The sequence below is a fragment of the Bufo gargarizans genome, chromosome 2 (genome assembly GCF_014858855.1).
Source record: "Bufo gargarizans isolate SCDJY-AF-19 chromosome 2, ASM1485885v1, whole genome shotgun sequence".
In the NCBI taxonomy this organism is placed as follows: domain Eukaryota; kingdom Metazoa; phylum Chordata; class Amphibia; order Anura; family Bufonidae; genus Bufo; species Bufo gargarizans.
The window spans coordinates 518767038-518788802 of record NC_058081.1 but is presented as its reverse complement, the minus strand read 5'-3'; the positions used below and the strand labels follow the sequence as shown (position 1 = coordinate 518788802).

The window sequence follows — 21765 nt, the reverse complement described above, 5'->3', positions numbered from 1 at the left end:
ATCTCTAATAATAATAATAATACCATACCAAGGTCATCTACCAACCCATCAAGCAGTATACTAAAGGGGAATCAAGGCCCGGGCAAGGTACAAGATGCCTCACCCGGCCCCATACACATTCCATAGGAATGAATCGTTACTTCTGGAATGGTGAGGCAAACTAAGGATCTGCTAGCTTTTATTATTTGCACAGACTGAGTTACATAGTGGAAAAAGCACAATGCTCTGCTGCACAGAGAATTTCAGAAGAGTATTATGCCGATCTTGTGGAGAGCAATGACCTGTTCACATCTGTGCGTGAAGGAACGACAACGTGTGACTTAACCAATTCTAGAAAGTGAACAATTGAGACACTTGGTAGGAGTCCACAGCAGTGCAGAGCACTTCAGGAGGGATATGTACCTTGTAGAAAAAAGATCAACGATAATGGAAAGCATGCACTCTAAGATTGCTTCAAACATCCATGTGAGGGCCTCATCACACATCCATATTTCTTGCGTGTGTCAGTCGGCTGCAATTTCAACTGACCGGAACTCCCAACATCATAGAAATCTACCATGCTGCAAATCTGGGTCATTTAAACCCCTGGAGAGGTTGCAAGACACGCAAGAAAACTAATTTAGTGTTACTGGTCATCCCTTTTTTTTGGTAAGGGAGTCAGGCGGTGCTGTCATGGAGGTTTGGTGAAAATGAATTGGATTTTTCCTCTTCACCTTCCAAGACAACATCTGACCATGGCATCTACCAGATAAATCACCAGGGTGGGACCATCACCTGTAAGACTTTTCTTTCAAAGGCTAAATCCTATTTTGAAGCAATATCCATCCTGCAATGTTTGGGGGCCAGCCCAAGTTGCACTCTTCCAAATTTGCTCAATAGAGACCAAAGGGGTAATTTATCAAACAGAAATACGCTATTGGGCATATTTCTGGCGAAGATTGCGGCGCCAAGGTCCATAGTGCTGCAATCTGCAACTTTTCCCCGCTCACGGTGAAAAAGTAGGTGTGGAGGGGGACACTTTTAGGGTGCTGGCACACAGTGCAGTTGTGACATGCATTCAGGATGTGGTTTAGCAGACTCATTAACCCCTGGTGTTCTGCATAGTGGGAATGATTTCTATAATTTCAGCTAGCTACAAAAAAACTGCATCCTCACTGCACATCAGAACTGCACTGTGTGCCAGCACCCTTAGGAGTAGAACAAGGTCCAAAATGTAAGACAGCAAGGAAGCTGTCTTACATTTAGGCCTCTTTCCCACAAACATATTCGTTCCGCGGCCATATTGAGGGCCACATACGGCGGTTCCGCAATACATGGGTCACTTAAATGGGTCCATAAATCCGGATGCGGTGCGGAATAGAACAGAACCCCATGGAAGCACAACGGAGTGCTTCCGCGGCGTTCCATTCCGTGTTTCCGTTGCGCAAAAATTAAGAACTTGTTCTCTCTTTTTGCAGAACGGACGGATCGCGGACCCCATTCAAGTGAATGGGTCCGCAATCTGCATGCGGCTGCCCCACGGTTGGTGCCCGTGCATTGCAGACCGCAAATTGCGGTCCGCAGCACACAGCCGTGTGAAAGAAGCCTTAGAAGTAGCGGAGGATCCACCGAAGTTATATAGAGGCCAGCACATCTACCATCAGGTATATTGCTGAGTAAGACTGGCGTCTAAAGTCTAAAACTTCGTTCTTAAATGTGCCCCCAAAGCCCTCACCCACAGGGCTGATATAGCTTCAGTTGAGTGAGCTTTCAACTTTTCTGGCAGTTCTTTCCCAGTGTTTTTTTTTTTTTTTTTCCAATTGGTCTTTATTGAAAATGTTGAGCCCCTTTCTCTGGACAGCCTAGAGATTTTCTAGTAGCATGCTCTGTGTTTTTACTCTGTTCCGTCAGGCAGCTCAGCTGAAGGCTCCTTATCTCTGACCTTATAAACCCTCATTATAGCTCAATTCTTATCTTACTCATAAGAATGTGGTTTAAATAAGTGTTTTGAGCGAATAGTAATTTAGAGATAAGTGTTATTAGATGACCGACACAAAGTGAAAGTATGATTCTCACAGCTAGGCAAGAGTTAACTCTTTATGATAAAGCTGCTGAATATTTTTTAATAAACACCAATTGAAAAAATGATTTTAAGTCCCAAATGAGTAAAATGCAATAATAGATAGCCTAAGGCCCCTTGCAGAAGAGTGTGTCCGGATTAGGTCCGGATGCATTGCATCTGCGATCAGGGAAAATGCGAGTAGGTACGCAATTACAGTCAGTTCAGTTTTTATCGTGTGGGTGCAATGCGTTTTGCGCGCGTGATAAAAAACTGACTGTGGTACCCAGACATGAAATCTTCTATCTTCATTCAGCAGGACCTGCGCTGACGTCACAGCGCTCACCATGTGGTGAGCGCGATTACGTCAATGGTCTTTTTGCAGGTCCTGAAAGAAGAAGAAAGAAGACATGACGGCTACGCGAACAACCGGATGAGGCAAGTTAATTGTTAACCCCTCAATGGACATTTTAGTAAGCATTCTGTATTAAGAATGCTATTTTCCCTTATAAGGCTACTTTCACACTAGCGTTCTGCTGTCCGCTCGTGAGCTCCGTTTGAAGGAGCTCACGAGCGGAGCAGAACGCTTCCGTCCAGCCCTGATGCAGTCTGAATGGATGCGGATCCGCTCAGACTGCATCAGTCTGGCGGCGTTCAGCCTCCGCTCCGCTCGCCTCCGCACGGACAGGCGGACAGCTGAACGCTGCTTGCAGTGTTCAGCTGTCCGCCTGGCCGTGCGGATCCGTCCAGACTTACAATGTAAGTCAATGGGAACGGATCCACTTGAAGATGACACCATATGGCTCAATCTTCAAGCGGATCCGTCCCCATTGACTTTACATTGAAAGTCTGAACGGATCCGCTCAGGCTACTTTCGCACTTAGAAATTTTTCTAAGTTATTAATGCAGACGGATCCGTACTGAACGGAGCCTCCGTCTGCATTAATATGATCGGATCCGTTCAGAACGGATCCGATCAAACACAAGTGTGAAAGTAGCCTAACCATGTTATAAGGGAAAAATAATACAGTAAATTGACTTATCAATTTACTTACATTATCTCCTAGCAACCATGCATGAAAATCGCACAGCACCCGCACTTGCTTCAGATTTTCTCGCATACCCATTCATTTCTATAGGGCCTGCATTGCATGAAAAAAGCAGAATATAGAACATGCTGCAATTTTCACGCAACGCACAAGTGATATATGAAAATCAACGCTCAACTGAACAGCCCTATTGAAGTGAATGGGTCCGGATTCAGTGCGGGTGCAATGCGTTCACCTCACGCATTGCACCCGCGTGGAATTCTCACCCATGTGAAAGGGGCCTAAAGGGTTAAGAATGTCAACCTGATTTCTTCTAATGGTTCAAATAAAATCAGATTCCATGGAGGAACATATGTTCTATTCCCAGGTCTTAGATGGCTCGCTACATTTTCATCACAGAAAACACTCGGAGCACTAGGTTTAAGACCTTTGGTGAAACCTTTCTGTAGAAAATCCAAATCAGAAGGGATATGCAACTTATCCTCTGCTAAGGCCTCATGCACACAAACGTATTTTCTTTCAGTGTCCGTTCCGGGGTTTTTTGCGGACCATATACGAAACCATTAATTTCCATGGGTCCACAAAAAAAAAAAAAACGGAAGTTACTCTGTGTGCATTTCATTTCCGTATGTCCGTTCCGCAAAAAAATAGAACACGTCCTATTATTGTCCGCATTACGGACAAGGATAGGACTGTTCTATTGGGGGCCAGCTGTTCCGTTCCGCAAAATACAGAATGCACACGGACGTCATCCATAATACATACGGTCGTGTGCATGAGGCTTAAGTCAGAAGTATTACACCAGGAAAGATACTTCTTCCAGACCTCATGATAAATTCTACATGTCACCACCTTTCTACTGGCCACCATGGTGTCGATCACTTTATCTGATAAACCCTTTGTTTTAAGTATCATCCTTTCAGGATCCAAGCTGCCAGATGTAATCTTTCCACTAGAAGATAAAAAAAAAACAGACCCTGACAATTCCTCCACCCAAAGTAAAGTCTATGGGCTTTCTTATTGCCACTGAGGCCAGAAGAGGATACCAAGATTTTTTTTGTGCCACTTTGGAGCTATTAAAATAACCTTCACCTTTTCTTCCCACATTTTCCGTAGAACTCTTGGACTCCGGAATGGGGGAAAAGGCACAGCCCAGGTGAAATTTCCATGGCAAAGTCAGTGCATCGATCCCTGACCTTGTCCCGTGGACCTTGAGAGAAGCGTTTGGGAAGTTTTGCATTGCTTTGACGTGAATAAGTCCACTTGTGGAAGACCCCATTTCTGAACTAAAGTGGTACAGACAGACGAATACTGGCGACACCATCTTACTTACGCCAGTACCATAATATTAGACTTGAGGTGTATTATAGTAGGTATTTCCAACACATCTAAAGAAAGGAACACACACAATGCTAAAGGATGATGTAGTACTGTAATTGAGTAGTGTCAATCTGTTACAATGTATTGTCTGATGAAAATGAAGTGAAAAGTGAGGAAAACCAAACTTTGTGGAAATTGGTGGGGCTTTATGTTTAAAGACAAGTGGTTCATAAGGTATAATGGAGTTAACAAGACTTTTCAATCTAGTAAGGGTCCATCTACCTCAACGCTGTTTTTTTTTTCCTAACCATAAACAAAATCTCTCTTGGAAAGACACAGACATAATATGACCAGAGGTTGTCCTGAATAAACCAAACCTGTGGAGTAAGTGGAATTAATCCACAGGTGATATCTTTGAGACAAGATCACCTCTTCCCATAAGGACATTCTTACACCATATGCCAAAAGTCTGATCAGGGACAAGAGCATCGATGAGACTGCGTGGAAGACAAATTATCTATTCTAGAAAGTCTCATTGGGGTTAATGGCGGACAACAAAATTTGCATTAGTTTGTTTGAATGTCTCCTCCTTGAAACTCCTCCATTCTCTTGGATCCAACCCTTGACTCTACTTTGGCAGTCTGAACCCTTCAAGTAAATTGTAGATAGAAACATTAGATTTGGTTCCACCAATTAAAAAAAATCTCATCTGCCAGGGATTGAAGTATTTTGTTCCTCGTCCCTCCATGACGATTTAGACTTGTGACCACAGTTATGTTGTCAGAGGAGATCAGAACATTCTGATTAAATATATTTGGGGTAAAAAACAGCCCTCAGCTCTCTGTAATTTGATGACATCCAACTTTATTTGGTTCCAGAGTCCTTGGGAGGACAGCTGGTGAAGGTGTGCACTCCATTCCCAGAGACTTGGGATCTGTAGTTTAAATCTGAGGGTCTCGATTTACCCAAGGCAAACCCGATTCTAAGTTTCTTCTTGACTCCCACCAACTTCGAGATCTTTTTACCTGGTCTGCGATCACTATAACCTTCTCCAGGGAGTTTCGTCTTCAATTCAACTAATTGAGAATCCATCTTTGTAGAGGATGAGAATGGAATTGTGCCCACCGTACTGCAGGAATCCATGCTGTGAATACCACCAGACCATCACTTGGACCGGACAGGAACTCTTCTTCCAGAGTTCCTTAACTTGGTAATGGATTTTCTTAGGTGGAAGGAAAGACATCTGACATGCAAAGCGATTTTCCCCAATTTATCAACTGCTGGAACTTTTAGGAAAATTTCCTCCTTTGTTCTTGCTATCAGCAACATATCGTCCTGATGTGGGCAACACGGTGGCTCAGTGGTTAGCACTGGTGCCTTGTAGCACTGGGTTTGTCTCCGACCAAGGACATCTGCATGGAGTTTGTATGTTCTCCCTGTGTTTGCGTGGGTGTCCTCTGGGTACTCTGGTTTTCTTCCACACTCCAAACACAAACTGATAGGGACCTTAGACTATGAGCCCCATTGGGGACAGCTTGGTGCTATTGTCTGTAAAGCGCTGCGGAACATAGTAGTGCTATATAAGTGCATAAAATAAATAAATATGGAATAATGAGAATGTTTCATTTCCTCAACCAAGCTGCCATGTCCAGCATGATTTCTGTGAACAGCCCAGGAGACGAGGTGATCCCAAAAGGAAGTGCTTGAGACTGAATGGTTTTAGATTCCCTGGTATGAAGGCTGCTTTTCTCTGATATTTATGACGTGAAGAATGAATTCTAGAGGCCATAAAAGGTCCCTTCTTGCTAAAGATTTATTGTAAATTTTATTGACTCTTTATTGATTTGATCTTGGGACACCGGAATTAACACAACCACGTGTATCAAATCATTTCCCCACCCTCCAAAACTTTCCGCAATGTTTCTTAACTCTTAGGCTACTTTCACACTGGCGTTTTGGCTTTCCATCTGTGAGATCCATTTAGGAAAAGGATCCGCTCAGAATGCCTTAGTTTGCCTCCGTTCCGTCTCCATTCCGCTTTAGAGGCGGACACCAAAACGCTGCAAGTCCTGACACACAATGTAAGTCAATGGTGATGGATCCGTTTTCTATGACCCAATAGAAAACGGATCCGTCTTGGCTATGTTACAGATAATACAAACGGCTCAGTTCAGAACGGATACAGACGGTTGTATTATCTAAACGGATCCGTACCAAACGCAAGTGTGAAAGTAGCCTACGCTGGGGTAATAATGAAGTTTGTGGGAGGGTTCACAAGGAGCCCGAGACAAGATGTTTATTAGGCCTCATGCACACAACAGTTTTTTTTTTTTGCGGTCCGCAAAAACGGGTCCCGTAGTTCCGTGATCCGTGTCAGTTTTTTCTTCCGTGGGTCTTCCTTAATTTTTGGAGGATCCACGGACATGAAGGAAAGTTTGGTGTCCGCCTGGCCATACGGACGGACCTAAACTGATCCGTCCTGACTTACAATGCAAGTCAATGGGGACGGATCCGTTTGACGTTGACACAATATGGTGCAAATGTAAAGTCAGGAGTCCCTATTATACCATCGAATCAGAGTTTTCTCCAATCCGATGGTATATTTTAACTTGAAGCGTCCCCATCACCATGGGAACGCTTCTATGTTAGAATATACCATCGGATTTGCGTTAGATCGTGAAACTCAGATCCAACAGTATATTCTAACACAGAGGCGTTCCCATGGTGATGGAGACGCTTCAAGTTAGAATATCCTCCGAACTGTGTACATGTCTGCCCCCTGCTGCCTGGCAGCACCCGATCTCTTACAGGGGGCTGTGATCCGCACAATTAACCCCTCAGGTGCCGCACCTGAGGGGTTAATTGTTCTTATCATAGCCCCCTGTAAGAGATCAGGTGCTGCCAGGCAGGAGGGGGCAGACCCCCCTCTCTCCTCTGTATTACATTCATTGGTTGCCAGTGCGGCCCCCCTCCCTCCCTCCCCAATATTATATTCATTGGTGGCCAGTGCAGCCTCCCCTCCCCCCCTAATTAAAATCACCTTCCCCATCATTGGTGGCCAGTGCGGCCTCCCCTAGTTAAAATCACCTTCCCCCATCATTGGTGGCAGCGGAGAGTTCCGATCGGAGTCCCAATTTAATCGCTGGGGCTCCGATCGGTAACCATGGCAACCAGGATGCTACTGCAGTCCTGGTTGCCATGGTTACTTAGCAATTTTTAGAAGCATTATACTTACCTGCGATGTCTGTGACCAGCCAGGCGCTCCTCCTACTGGTAAGTGAAAGGTGTGTGCAGCGCATTGCTTATAGCACAGACCTGTCACTTACTAGTAGGAGGAGCGCCCAGCCGGACACAGACATCGAAGGTAAGTATAATGCTTCTAAAAATTGCTAAGTAACCATGGCAACCAGGACTGCAGTAGCGTCCTGGTTGCCATGGTTACCGATCGGAGCCCCAGCGATTAAACTGGGACTCCGATCGGAACTCTCCGCTGCCACCAACGATGGGGGAAGGTGATTTTAACTAGGGGGGGGAGGCCGCACTGGCCACCAATGAATGTAATACAGTGGAGGGAGGGGGTCTGCCCCCTCCTGCCTGGTAGCACCTGATCTCTTACAGTGGGCTATGGTACGCACAATTAACCCCTCAGGTGCGGCACCTGAGGGGTTAATTGTGCAGATCACAGCCCCCTGTAAGAGATCGGGTGCTGCCAGGCAGCAGGGGGCAGTCATGTACACAGTTCATACTATGGGAACGCCTCTGTGTTAGAATATACCGTTGGATATGAAAAAGCTTTTATGCAGACGGATCTGCGATCCGCCTGTGCGAAAGTAGCCTACGGCCACGGATCACGGACGCGGATGCCAATCTTGTGTGCATCCGTGTTTTTTCAAGGACCCATTGACTTGAATGGGTCCGTGAACCATTGTCCGTCAAAAAAATAAGACAGGTCCTAGTTTTTTGACGGACAGGAAACACGGATCACGGCCGCTGAAGAACAACAGTGCATTTTCTGAGTTTTCAACGGACCCATTGAAAGTCAATGGGTCCACAGAAAATTACGGAAAACTGAACAACGGCCACGGGTGCACGCAACGGTCGTGTGCATGAGGCCTTACCCAAAGATCCGAGGAAACCTTCCTCCTGGGTTCCACAAACCACCTTGGTCTCTCTGCTCCCTCCACAGGACTTCTGACATAATTTCTTTGTGGATTCAGGACTGTTGGGACAACACAGAAATCCGCTGTTCTTTCCTTGCTTTATATATTTCCACTTGTCTGTCTTCCCTTCTTTATTGTGAATCCTGTTTTTTTTTTTTACACCTATAAAAAGGGATATTTCCTTTTCTGTCTTCAGGAAAACTCCTTTTGGAATCGGAGGCCTTCTCAAGGATTTTTTTTCTATATCCTTGCCAAAAAACAGTTCACCATGGAAAGGAAGGTTACATGGCTTACCTTTTGAACTCACATCTCCCGACCATAATTTGAGCCATAACGCCCTTCTAGTTGTGTTGCTGAGAGCAGTAGTTCTTGCCGTGAGCCAACTGAATCCGCTGTAGCATCAGATTTAAAATAAAATAATAATCTGTAATGGAAGCGAAGCAATCAAGTTTTCATATGGAGAAGAGTTTCTCAATAAATTCTCCAATCCTGCCAACCATATTTTAAGTGATGACGCAACAGACGTGGCTGTCAGTTTGGGCTTAAAATAGGTTGAGGCAGCTTCCCATGTTTTTTCAGACAGGAATCAACCTTGTCCATTGGGATGCCTGTAAGGACCCCATATCCACAAAGGGCAAGGAGTTCTATTTGGACAACGATACATCCACTTTTGGACAGTCAGTAAGATTTTTCTCATCCTGTTCATCAAAGAGTAATCTACATTGCACATAGTTCTGGGTACAAGAACGTTCCTATCCGGATTTCTCCATTCCAGCTTAATTAAGGAATGTAAACTTTTAGGCACCGGAAAGAACACGCCCTTTCCTTTCTTCCAGTCCACGGAGCATTTCGTCACTAACTGATCTTTGAACTTTAACATCTTTCATCTCCATAGACGGCTTTCAATAAGAATTTAGTGTCTTCTGACGAAAATAAATCCAATCCAGAAACATGAACTTTCAATTCCGGAAGAAGTAGAGATACCCCTTCTTGCTCTGGTCCTGGAAGGGGATCAATTACAGGCATAAGAAAAAATTCTGCCAATTCTTGGCAAACAAGTCCTTTCATTTCATCTCTCCAGGAAGGGACTGTTTGTCTAACAATATCAACCAGACATTTTTTTTTTTTTTTTACCTATTTTTTAGTTGACTTTTCAGGCAATTCTACCCCATGTATTCTGCACCGACTTGGTCTGACTGACATTAGCCACGGCACTCACACACAGGCATGAATGCTGCACATTACACTCACTGCTACGCTGATGCCAGGCTCCATGCCCTCTACAGCTTCCGACTTTGTGGCAACAAGCCATCCAAATATAACAAGTACCCATACGGGCTGTTTCACACGAGCGGATGCCGTGCGTGACATCCGCTGCGTGAATGACAGCCAAGACCCGACGCGGACAGCAGAAGCACGGAGCAGTAACATGACTGATGATGCTCCGTGCCTCTCTGTGACCTCTTTACTACTACTGAGATAAAGTTGTCACCGTGATTTCGTAGTAAAGAGGTCACAGAGAGGCACGGAGCATCATCAGTCATGTTACTGCTCAGTGTCTCTGCTGTCTGCATCGGGTCTTGGCTGTCATTCACGGAGCGGATGTCACACACGGCATCCGCTCGTGTGAAACAGCCCTACCAGGGTCAGAGGACGACTTCTGACTTAATCCATGCACCAGTTATCTGCCAATCGACAAGCAGACAGCCAAAGACATCAGCAAGGGGCCAGAAGTTTTCGGTGGTGCGGTCTGCAAAACACAGATCCCGGCCGAGTGCAAGCCGCCATTTTTTATTTTATTTTTAAACTTCTGTAAAAATGTCCTTTCTTTGTCCATTTCAAGCATTTTTACAGAATTTAAAAACCAAATGGTAGGTTGCACTAATGCCTTACTGACACGTCAGTGTTTGGTCAGTGATTTCTATCAGTGATAAGCCTCATGCACACGGCCATTGTTTTTGTCCGCATCTGAGCTGCAGTTTTGGCACTTCAATGGGACCGCAAAAAATGCGGACAGCACTCCATGTACTGTCCGCATCCGTTGCTCCGTGGTCCGCAAAAATTATAACCTGTCCCTTTCTTGTCCGTTTAGTGGACAAGAATAGGCAGTTTTATCAATGGCTGTCCGTGCCGTTCCGCAAATTGCAGAACGCACACGGATGCTGTGTTTTGCGGATCTGCAATTTGCGGACCGGAAAACACAACGGTCGTGTGCATGAGGCCATATTGAGCCAAAACCATTTGCGTCTCTAAACACAGAACAGATGCAGACTTTTTCCTTATACCTCATGTCTGTGCAGTCTCCAATTGTGGCGCATCGATTCATATGACTATGTTGTGCCATTGCTTTATTATTCCTCCTAGACATTATGAATACATTTCCATCAGTTTGCAATGGTCCAGATGGGTGTTACCAGTTGGGGGTTGTGTCCCTGCAAAGTCTGACACTATCCAATCAGTGCTGCCAGTGTCCGACTGTGCAGGGACACAACCCCAACTGGTAACACCCATCTGGACCTTTATAGCAGTCTGCTAGCATAGCATTCAGAAGAATACAATCTCCAGATTCGTTATTACATGGGTATTGCAAGTAGCTACTAAAATAGTCATGTCAGGAGAGGTGACAGGTACGATTTATGGTGCTGGGATTAGGCATAAATTACAGAATGGATTTACCACACAGTCTGGCACATGACGGTATGCCCTCCGAGACATACGGTCCGTAAGCAGGCCATACGCACCAGAGCAGCATTGATCGTGCCCACGATCAATGCCGCTCCGGGACATAAGGTCCGCTCGCAGACTGTATGTCTCGGAGGGCATACGGTTGTGTGCAACGGCAAAGGGACCCCAGATAATTAGTCGTTAATACAGATTACTCTTCAGGGTGCTATTCGTGTTCAAGACGGATCACATAATGACCTATGCAAGTCCCTGGAGTTATTCCCATATCCGTGGGCCCAATACGAGACTCTCACCGTAGGTCCTACTCTTATGGATGAGAACAGCCCTTTCTATTGATGCAGACGAAAGGTGAGACAAAAAGCAGACACAGCTGTGTGCATGAGGCTTAGGCCTAGGGTGTCCACACATTCGGTTTTAGGGTCCATTCACACGTCGGCAAAATGGGTCCGCATCCGTTCCGCAATTTTGAGGAACGGGTGCAGACCCATTCATTTTCAATGGGGCCGGAATGTGCTGTCCTCATCCCCATTTGTGGATCCGCATCCGTGCTTCCATTTCCGCCCAAAAATAGAACATGTCCTGTTCTTGTCCGCAATTGCAGACAAGATTAGGCATTTTCTATTATAGTGCCGGCGATGTGCAGATCCGCAGAACACTTACGGACGTGTGAATGGACCCTCAGGCCGGACACTTCGGACAGTCCGTTTTTCAAGCTCCCTGCCCTCTGTCCAGCACAGGGTCTGGATGGACGCTGGGATGTCCTTTTTCGGTAGCTCACACTCAGACAGTAGCAGTAGTACTCCGTGTGCATTCCGTTTCCGTATTTCCGTTTCACCCAAAAATAGAACATGTCCTATTATTGTCTGCATTACGGACAAGGATAGAACTGTTCTATTAGGGGCCAGCTGTTCTGTCCGCAAAATACGGAATGCACACAGATGTCATCATTGTTATTTGCAGACCGCTAAATACATACGGTCATGCGCAAGAGGCCTCATAATTAGGCTGAGCATGGGGGGGGGGGGGGGGTTATCTTTTTTGGCGTGTAAACACCTTTATGTGGAAACGCAGCCCTACTTCCGATTGGGCAGAAGACTATTCTACACAAAGACGCCGATGTCACACAGGGCTGTATTTAAATAACGCTGTGACGTCATCTGTGAATGCATGTTCCTGGTGCGCCCCCTAGCTGCAAAAAATCAGTACACGAGGATACAAATATAAAAATGACACAAGAACGGAAATGAAGATTCCAATAGACTGTAACCTGGCAACAGAGGAAGCAGCATGGAGGAGGCCGGTGTAGCCGCCCCCTGTACACAGCCTGGCAGTGCGGGACAGGACAGACCGGGGCTGCGGCCCTCCACTCGTCACTCACCCACTCATTAGCCTTGTGACTGAAGGTATACAGAGCCACCTGGCTGGCCACGTCCACAATGCCCTGGATGTACGGGTCATGCCGTCTGAGAGCTGCCAGGCTGATGTCCAAACCTCGGCCGAGCGGGCCGCTCCCGGGCGCCGCCATGTTACCTGCTCAGCATCTCCTCTGTAGACCTGGCAAAGCGAGTGCCGAGCCAGGGAAGAGAGTCGAACACCGAGCGTTGTCCCCCCCAGCAACGGAAATGTAGGTTACCGGGAACAGGGGACGGGTAACTGGGCCTTGCAGAGGGAGTGATGATGACTCCACCCTGTATTTTATCATTTTAAGGCTCGTTTAAAAAATAAAGATAGGGAAGAGTAATCGAGACTTGAGCAAAGACGAACTGATACAGTTGTCCTCCATAGCAACCATTCAGAGCAAAGTTCTCATTATACTGAGGAAATGAAAGCTGAGACCTGATTGGTTGTTATAGGCAACTAGACCAGTTTGACTTTGCATTGGTTTGGACAACTTTTCTCTATATTATCTTCTTTTCTGTATACTGGGGGTCTCTTTATGGCCACCACTCAAGAGTACTTTCACACTAGCAGCAGGACGCATCTGATAGGCTGTTCACCCTGTCGGATCCGTCCTGCCGCTATTTTGTCGTGCCGTCAGACTGCCGCTCCGCCCCCCAACATGCATGCTGGGAGCGCAGGAGTGGGCACAGCATGCATGTTGGTACCTGCATCCCTTGGAAGTAATGAAGGCCATTTTGGCACCAAAAATTGTAAAAGGCAGAGTGGACCCAGCATGCATGTGGATCCAACACTTCCTGATCTTTATGGCGGCCATTATGGCGCATAACAGGTAGTATTTAGTGTTAGGTTCCCGTCTTACAGAGATCGCCTTGACGTCCGGCAGACGGGCTCAGATGGTTTTGTGCAAAATGCATTTGCCAAGCATCTAACTTTATAAATAAGCGTAGCATTAGCACTGTAATATTTTTTGTGACTATGGCATTATTGTACTTTATCTGGTTTGCAGAGGGCTGCTGCATTCCCCTTTTTTTAGCCTAAGCTGAGTCGCCACTGTGACAAGAAGTTTTGCCAGGAGTCATTTCTAACTAGACATAACTAGATGATGACTGGAATGATGGCCATATTGTTTATCACCCAGTCACCCATAAAAATGATGGAACTCTGTGGGTGACTATGACCACCATGTTCCATTATTACCTTCTAGTAGTGCTGCTCAGACTTGTCTCACAGACTATTCTGGTATAGAATGCCGGGAATCGGCTGGACAAAAACCGCTACACTTTTCCGGCCGATTCTCTGCAGATTTGCAGGATCACCGCTGGACCCCATTATAGTTTATAGGGCTGGATGGCTATCCGGTAGCGTCCGGCAATGCTGGATTTGGCAGGCTGCTCCCGGATGGAAGAGCCTGCCAGATCAGCAAACACAAATGTGAAACAAGCCTAATCTGCCATTGTGAGCTGAGGTCTGTATGCCACAAGAGTTTGCTATCCTCAGGCCTGTAACAAATCCTATATATACCAAGTTTTGGATGTGACAAGAAGGGACAATAGCAGTGTCGTGCATAGCGCACCACAGCAGATGTTATACTACTAAGCCATGCCTCCAACTCCACCCAATGCATATCTATACACACCCAATCCCGCCTGGTCCCATTAGTCTCCAACTCCCCCCACACAGTATTTATGCCAACATTGTGCCTCTTCACAGTAGTTATCCCCACAGTGTTCTCCCACAGAGTAGTTATGCACACACTATGCCCCCTCACAGTAGTTATGCCCACATTGTGCCCCCCTTTAGTAGTTATGCCCACGTTTTGCCTCTCTTTCAGTAGTTGCGCCCACTTTTTGCCCCCTTTCAGTAGTAATGCCCACATTGTGCCCCACTTTCAGTAGGTATGCCCACAGTGTGCCCTATTTTCAGTAGTTATACCTACACTGTGCCCCTCTTTCAGTAGAGTAGTGCCACCTCTGTTATGCCCAGATATGTGCCACCTCACAGTAGTTATGACAGATATGTGTCCCCTCACAGTAGCAGTGCCCAGATATGTGCCCCGTCACAGTAGTTATGCCCAGATGTGCCCTCCCATAGTAGTTACGACAGATATGCGCCACCTCACAGTAGCGATCAGGGACGTAGCTATAGGGGGTGCAGAGATAGCAGTCGCTACCGGGCCCAGGAGCCTGAGGGGGCCCAAAAACCCTTGTGCCACATAAGACACTGGCATTATAGAAAGTGCATGCTGGTGAATTTACACCTCTAGCTGGAGGGAAGCGGTTAGGTCAAGAATTTGGCATGAGGGGGTGCCCTTTCAATGTTTGCCTCAGGCAGCAGGAAGGCTACGTACTCCCCTGCCCTTTGCCAACAAGCACTAAGGGAATGGGGGCCCAAGCTGAACTCTTGCACCAGGGCCCGTGAGCCTTTAGCTACGCCCTGGTACTAGCGATGCCCAGATATGTGCCCCCCCCCCCCCACAGTAGCGATGCCCAGATATTGCCCCCTCACATTAATTTACCAAGTTATGTGCTGCCTCACAGTAATATGCCCAGTTATGTGCCTTCTCACAGTAATATGCCCAGTTATATGCCTTCTCACAGTAATATGCCCAGTTATGTGCCTTCTCACAGTAATATGCCCAGTTATGTGCCCTCTCATATTAATATGCCCAGTTATGTGCCCTCTCCCAGTAATATGACCAGTTATGTGCTCCCTCACAGAAATATGCCCAGCTGTGCCCCCTCAGAAATATGGCCAGGATTGTGCCCCCTCACAGAAAGTTAAAAAAAACATACACACCTGCTTTAGCCGGAGCAGAATCCACATTGGCTGCACTGGTTTGGGGAGGAGCAAGCCAGAGCAACAGTGTTGAGCGCTGGCAAGGGAGAGGAATAATGGAGCAGGGAGCTGATGGGTCTCTGCTTCATCATTACAGGCAACTGTTTCTGCTTCCTATGGAAGGAAAGACAGCTGGCAGAGAGCGGAACATCCCCCACCCCCTGTACCAGGACCGCGGGACAGCCACTGCCTCATACACAGCCCAGCAACATGAAGTGTGACCACATCGTGCTTGCTGGGGAGCACTGGCAGCTGAACCCAATGGTGAAACAGGGAGCAGAATAACTACTTATTAATACATAAATTAGGTCTTGGGTGCACCTTACGGTAGGGCCAAGCCCCTTGGAGCACCAAACCTCCTCCTCTCTGCACTTAGTGCCAATCCCCCATCCCCTTGATGCCCCCCAGGCATCATTCCTGGCCCTGTAATCTTGCGGATGCACTATTTGGGCCCGCCCCTGCAAGATAGACCACAGGCCTATAACCAGCAGGCCTTTAAGAGGCTCTGCAAATAGCCACAGTACCCCTCAGGGGAGGAACACAGGAAAATATACCACCATTGCCTTTTGGACTGCACTGGTACTTGTACTCTGAGCACCATTTACCTCTTGGACTAAGAAGACTTGTGCACCCCATATTGTCGGTCAAAGTCCTGCTGCTGCACTGAGGACGCATGGTTGTTGAGCCTTGGCCAACAGCTTTGTGTCTGCACCATTTCTACGTGCGGTTCATCTGCACCACACTACTCGCTCACATAGATGCATCATTTGAGACATTAAGCCACGGTGCAAAATCTTTAACAGGGCCCCACCTACCACATGTCGATTATCACACTGGTATTTTCCTTTGGGCCCCCTCAGGCCTGGGTGAATCTGAGCCCCATCCCCTATAGCTTTTTATTTTTTTTGTGAACCTCAAATGTGTGCGGGACTCTCTGGAGGAACCATGTTTGGCAACCAAAGGGGTGAGGAATTGACTCATAAGATGAATGAAGTTGGGGGTGGGGGGGAACAAACCACAGAGCCTTCTTTACTATGTGGAAAAACTTTGCATTGTAATAGGGGTCCCCCATGTAGACATTGCTCCAGTAAGCGGCACATCCCATTCAATGCCTCCTTCCGCCCCAATTATGACCTCCCATTCTCCTCTAAACATTGTAGTCCTGACGGGCAGAATGGCCATAGGCCCTACAGGGAAATTTCCCAGCGGGCTAATCCAAGCCCTCCTCTCTGCCGCTGGCCGGGCACATATTGAGCACTTAGCGTTAATTAACGCTGTGAGAATCAGAGAGAATTGGAGGAGGAGGACAAAAAATGGCAGCTATTGATGGCCACCACAGAGGAACAGCTTTTGGAACAGCAGTATATTGTGCTGCACTGTGGTATTTGGATCTACTGGGACGGTATTTTGTGCTATAGTATTGCTAACCCTGTCTGTCAATTTGGAGCTGCCTACAATACGGGGCCACTCTTACCCTGGGTTCAGACCTGAGCGTTCTGAAACTAGCGCTCTGTATGCGCGATTGTACAGGCGTTTACAATCGCACATACAGAGACAGGCGTGCACACATTGTCGGGAACGCGCGACAAACGCCCCAAAAAAATCTCAAGAACTTGTTTGAGCGTCGGGCGTTTTACAGCGATCGTACGCGCTGTAAAACGCCCAGGTGAGAACCATTCCCAAAGGGAAGCATTGGTTTCTCCTTGTTGAGCGTTTTACAGCGCTTCGGAACGCGCTGTAAAACGCTCAGGTGTGAACTTAGGGTTAGGGATCTTTCATACGAGCGGATGCCATGCAGGTAATCTGCTGCGTGAATGACAGCCAAGCCCCGTTCCGGACAGCAGAGACACGGAGCATTAACATGATTGATAATGCTCTTAGCCTCTCTGTGATCTCTGTACTACAAAATCACGGTGACAACTTTATCTCACTAGATGGAGAGAAGAGAGAAGACCGCGGTACTCAATGTCTTCACAATATGCAGAGTTTTATTCACCAACCGTGCAACGTTTTGACTCCCAAGAGTCTTTCTTTTAGGAGTCAAAAAGTCGCACGGTTGGTGAATAAAACTCTCCATATTGTGAAGACATTGAGTGCCGCGGTCTTCTATCCATCTTATGATTTCTTGGAACTCGACGGACTAGGGTTCAACACTGCGGGCACCGCCACGGATTGGATCTAGTAAAAGTAAATGTGTAAGTGGTGCTGTCTCTCCCTCAAACTAACTGTATCTCACCGTGATTTTGTAGTAAAAAGATCACAGAGAGGCACGGAGCATTATCAATCATGTTACTGCTCCGTGTCTCTGCTGTCCGGAGCGGGGCTTGGCTCTCTTTCACGCAGCAGATTACCCGCATGGCATCCGCTCGTGTGAAAGAGCCCTTAGGGGGTAATTTACCAAACAGAAATAGACCAAAATTAGGCGTATTTCTGGTGCAGATTGTAGTCTGCGTCGTGCCAGGTCTCATAAATTGGGCGTGTCGGGGAAGCGGACGGGCCAGTAGGCCCATCTCATTTACCATTATCTACGCCTGTTTTAGGTGTAGAAAATGGTCTAAATGTAAGACAGCTAGGCAGGAATAGCGGAGGCCTGCGCCTCTTCATAACTCCGGCGGATCTACCGCCAAGTATAGGGGTTATTAAGACCAATGTCTAAAACGCCATTCTTAATAAATGTGCCCCATAGTTTTTATTTTTCCAGGGCCAATTTTAGCTCCCAGTCCAGTAAGGTCGCATTCACACGAACGTGTGCTTCTGGGTCCATACCTCCGCGCGGCAAAAGATAGCCCATGTCTTGCGGATGGTGGACCCACTGAAGTAAAAGGGTCCGCACTGTGATGCAGGGTGCACACGGCTGGCACCGATGTTTTGCAGATTTGTGGTTTGCAGTCCGCCAAACGGTAACAGCCGTGGCACGTTAGTGTGAATGCACCCTAATTGTCATGTACACTGAGGTATGACTGCTGTAGTGCCTCACACCTCAGTCATATCAGTAAGTAAACCGTATAATGCTCCGAACTATTGCCTTGCAGTATTAGATACCACTTCATCATGGCGCTGTTTGGCATTGTGCTTACATGCGGGAATCAAAGTGTAAATGGACTCCAGCGACGGCAAGTATTGATCACACTGGATATTGATGCAATCTGTCCGCAGCTCTTAAGTTTACAAACCAATTCATTGCCTCCCAGAAGTTCTATCCTGCCAAGTGTATGAAGAGTCCCCAGAGGAGGATTAATGCTCAGCTACATTAACTTATGGCGAGGACGAACGGTAAACACATGCAATAGACGACCTTGCTGGGAGGAAGTCAAAACACACAGTAATTACTTCCATTTAGTTGGCACCTTAAAGGGACAGTTCATTTTTATATAAATGAAGCCTAAAGAGGACCTTTCATTGATTTATTTTTTTTAGTTTAATGAAATTCCTTTCCTTGCCGGATACCCCCGACACCACCACCCCACCCGCTGATGCTGCCACCCTGCCACTTTAAAATATCGCTCGTACATCCCGCTGTGCCCCCCTGCTGTTTTACCGCCCAGTATGCCAGGGTGGCACAGCGGGGCATACGAGCGATATTAAAAAAAAAAAAAGGCAGGGTGGTAGCATCAGCTGCCAGCAAGGATAGGTATTTAATTAAACTAAAAAAAAAAAAATCAATGTAAGGTCCTCTTTAACTACCTCAGCCTCCCTAGCTTAAACACCCTTAATGACCAGAACACTTTGTACAATTCTGCACTACACTACTTTCACGGTTTATTGCTCGGTCATGCAACTTACCACCCAAATTAATTTTACCTCCTTTTCTTCTCACTAATAGAGCTTTCATTTGGGGGTATTTCATTGCTGCTGACATTTTTACTTTTTTTGTTATTAATCAAAATTTACAGATTTTTTTTGCAAAAAAAATGAAATTTTTCACTTTCTGTTGTAAAATTCTAATAAAACTACATTTCTATATAAATTTTTCTCTAAATTTATTGTTCTACATGTCTTTGATAAAAAAAAAATGCAATAAGTGTAAAATCCCCACAAATGACCCCATTTCGGAAAGTAGACACCCTAAGGTATTCGCTGATGGGCATAGTGAGTTCATAGAACTTTTTATTTTTTGTCAGAAGATAGCGGAAAATGATGATTTTGATTTATTTATTTATTCTTTTCTTACAAAGTCTCATATTCCACTAACTTGTGACAAAAAATAAAAACTTCAATGAACTCACTATGCCCATCACGAAATACCTTGGGGTGTCTTCTTTCCAAAATGGGGTCACTTGTGGGGTAGTTATACTGCCCTGGCAATTTAGGGGCCCTAATGGGTGATAAGTAGTTTGAAATCAAAATGTGTAAAAAATGCCCTGTGAAATCCTAAAGGTGCTCTTTGGAATGTGGGCCCCTTTGCCCACCTAGGCTGCAAAAAAGTGTCACACATGTGGTATCGCCGTACTCGGAAGAAGTCGGGCAATGTGTTTTGGGGTGTCTTTTTACACATGCCCATGCTGGGTGAGATAAATATCTCTGTCAAATGACAACTTTGTATAAAAAAATGGGAAAAGTTGTCTTTTAGAGAGATATTTCTCTCACCCAGCATGGGTATATGTAAAAAGACACCACAAAACACGTTGCCCAACTTCTCCTGAGTACGGCGATACCACATGTTTGACACTTTTTTGCAGCCTATGTGGGCAAAGGGGCCCACATTCCAAAGAGCACCTTTAGGATTTCACAGGGCATTTTTTTACACATTTTGATTTACAAAAAAATACCGCAATGCCGGATCCTTCCTTTCGGTCTGCGCATGCGTAGACCGGTAAAAAATGAGAATAAAATATATAACGGATCCGTTTCTCCGGATGACATACGGAGAGACGGATCTGTTCTTGCAATGCATTTGTAAGACAGACCCGGATCAGTGACGGAACTGCTTGCCGGATCACTCTGCCGCAAGTGTGAAAGTAGCCCAACAGCCAAGCAAGAGCAGAGTATAATACTTTGAACCATTGCTGGTAACTTTTCTCTAAGGCCCCTTTCACACGGGCAAGTATTCCACGCGGGTGCAATGCGTGAGTTGAACGCATTGCACCCGCACTGAATCCTGACCCATTCATTTCTATGGGGCTGTGCACACGAGCGGTGATTTTCACGCATCACTTGCGTGAAAATCGCAGCATGTTCCTCTTTGTGCGTTTTTCACGTAACGCAGGCCCCATAGAAATGAATGGGGTTGCGTGAAAATCGCAAGCATCCGCAAGCAAGTGCGGATGTGGTGCGATTTTCACGCACGGTTGCTAGGTGACTATCGGAATGGGGACCCGATCATTATTATTTCTCCTTATAACATGGTTATAAGGGGAAATAATAGCATTCTGAATACAGAATGCATAGTAAAATAGGGCTGGAGGGGTTAAAAAAATAATTATAATTTAACTCACCTTAATCCACTTGATCGCACAGCCGGCATCTCTTCTGTCTTCATCTGTGAGCAATAGGACCTTTGATGACGTCACTACGCTCATCACATGATCCATCACCATAGTGATGCCCCCTCCTCATAGGGCCACTTTTACACAGTCAGTGTTTGGTCAGTGATATCGAACGGTGATTGTGAGCTAAAGCCAGGTGAGGGTCAAAAACACATCTGTTTCTGGGCTCTGCTTCTGGTTTTGATTCACAATCACTGATGGAAATCACTGACCAAACGCTGAGGCATCAGGTTGCCCGGCCGTGATGGATCATGTGATGGACCATGTGATGAACGCAGTGACATCAAAGGTCCTATTGCTCACAGATGAAGACAGAAGGAGATGCCGGCTGCGCGAACAAGTGGATTAAGGTGAGTTAAATTATTATTTATTTTTAACCCCTCCAGCCCTATTGTACTATGCATTCTGTATTCAGAATGCTATTATTTCCCCTTATAACCATGTTATAAGGGAAAATAATACAATCTACACTACAACTAACCCAAACCTGAACTTCTGTGAAGAAGTTCGGGTCTGGGTACCACAGTTGGTTTTTTATCACGCGCATGCAAAACATATTGCACCCGCGCGATAAAAACTGAACATCGGAATGCAATCGCAGTCCAAACTGAATGCAATTGCGTACCTACTCGCGCGGGTTTGCCGCAATGCACCGGGACGCATACGGACACTCCCGTGTGAAAGAGGCCTAAGGTCCCTTTCACACGAGCGTGATTTCCGCGCGGGTGCAATGCGTGACGTGAACGCATTGCACCCGCACTGAATCCTGACCCATTCATTTCAATGGGGCT

The 21765-nt window shown here is 46.3% G+C and overlaps 2 protein-coding genes across 4 annotated transcripts in view; one reads left to right on the top strand and one right to left on the bottom strand.

Moving 5' to 3' along the window:
• The window catches only part of DCP1B (decapping mRNA 1B), a 35040-nt gene extending 22139 nt beyond the window's left edge, over positions 1 to 12901 (bottom strand). Inside the window, exons 1-2 of one of the 3 annotated variants that reach the window (XM_044281368.1) lie at positions 12631 to 12767; positions 8862 to 9568 (exon numbers count right to left, since the gene is read on the bottom strand). Coding sequence is in view for 2 of the 3 variants with exons in the window: in XM_044281369.1 (XP_044137304.1) it covers positions 12631 to 12777 (147 nt within the window). In the remaining variant the exon portion in view is untranslated. Of the gene's footprint in view, positions 1 to 8861; positions 9569 to 12630 lie in introns of all 3 variants that reach the window. The other 2 variants (XM_044281369.1, XM_044281367.1) reach the window with 2 other exon arrangements.
• The window catches only part of CACNA1C (calcium voltage-gated channel subunit alpha1 C), a 562571-nt gene that overhangs the window by 13403 nt on the left and 527403 nt on the right, over positions 1 to 21765 (top strand).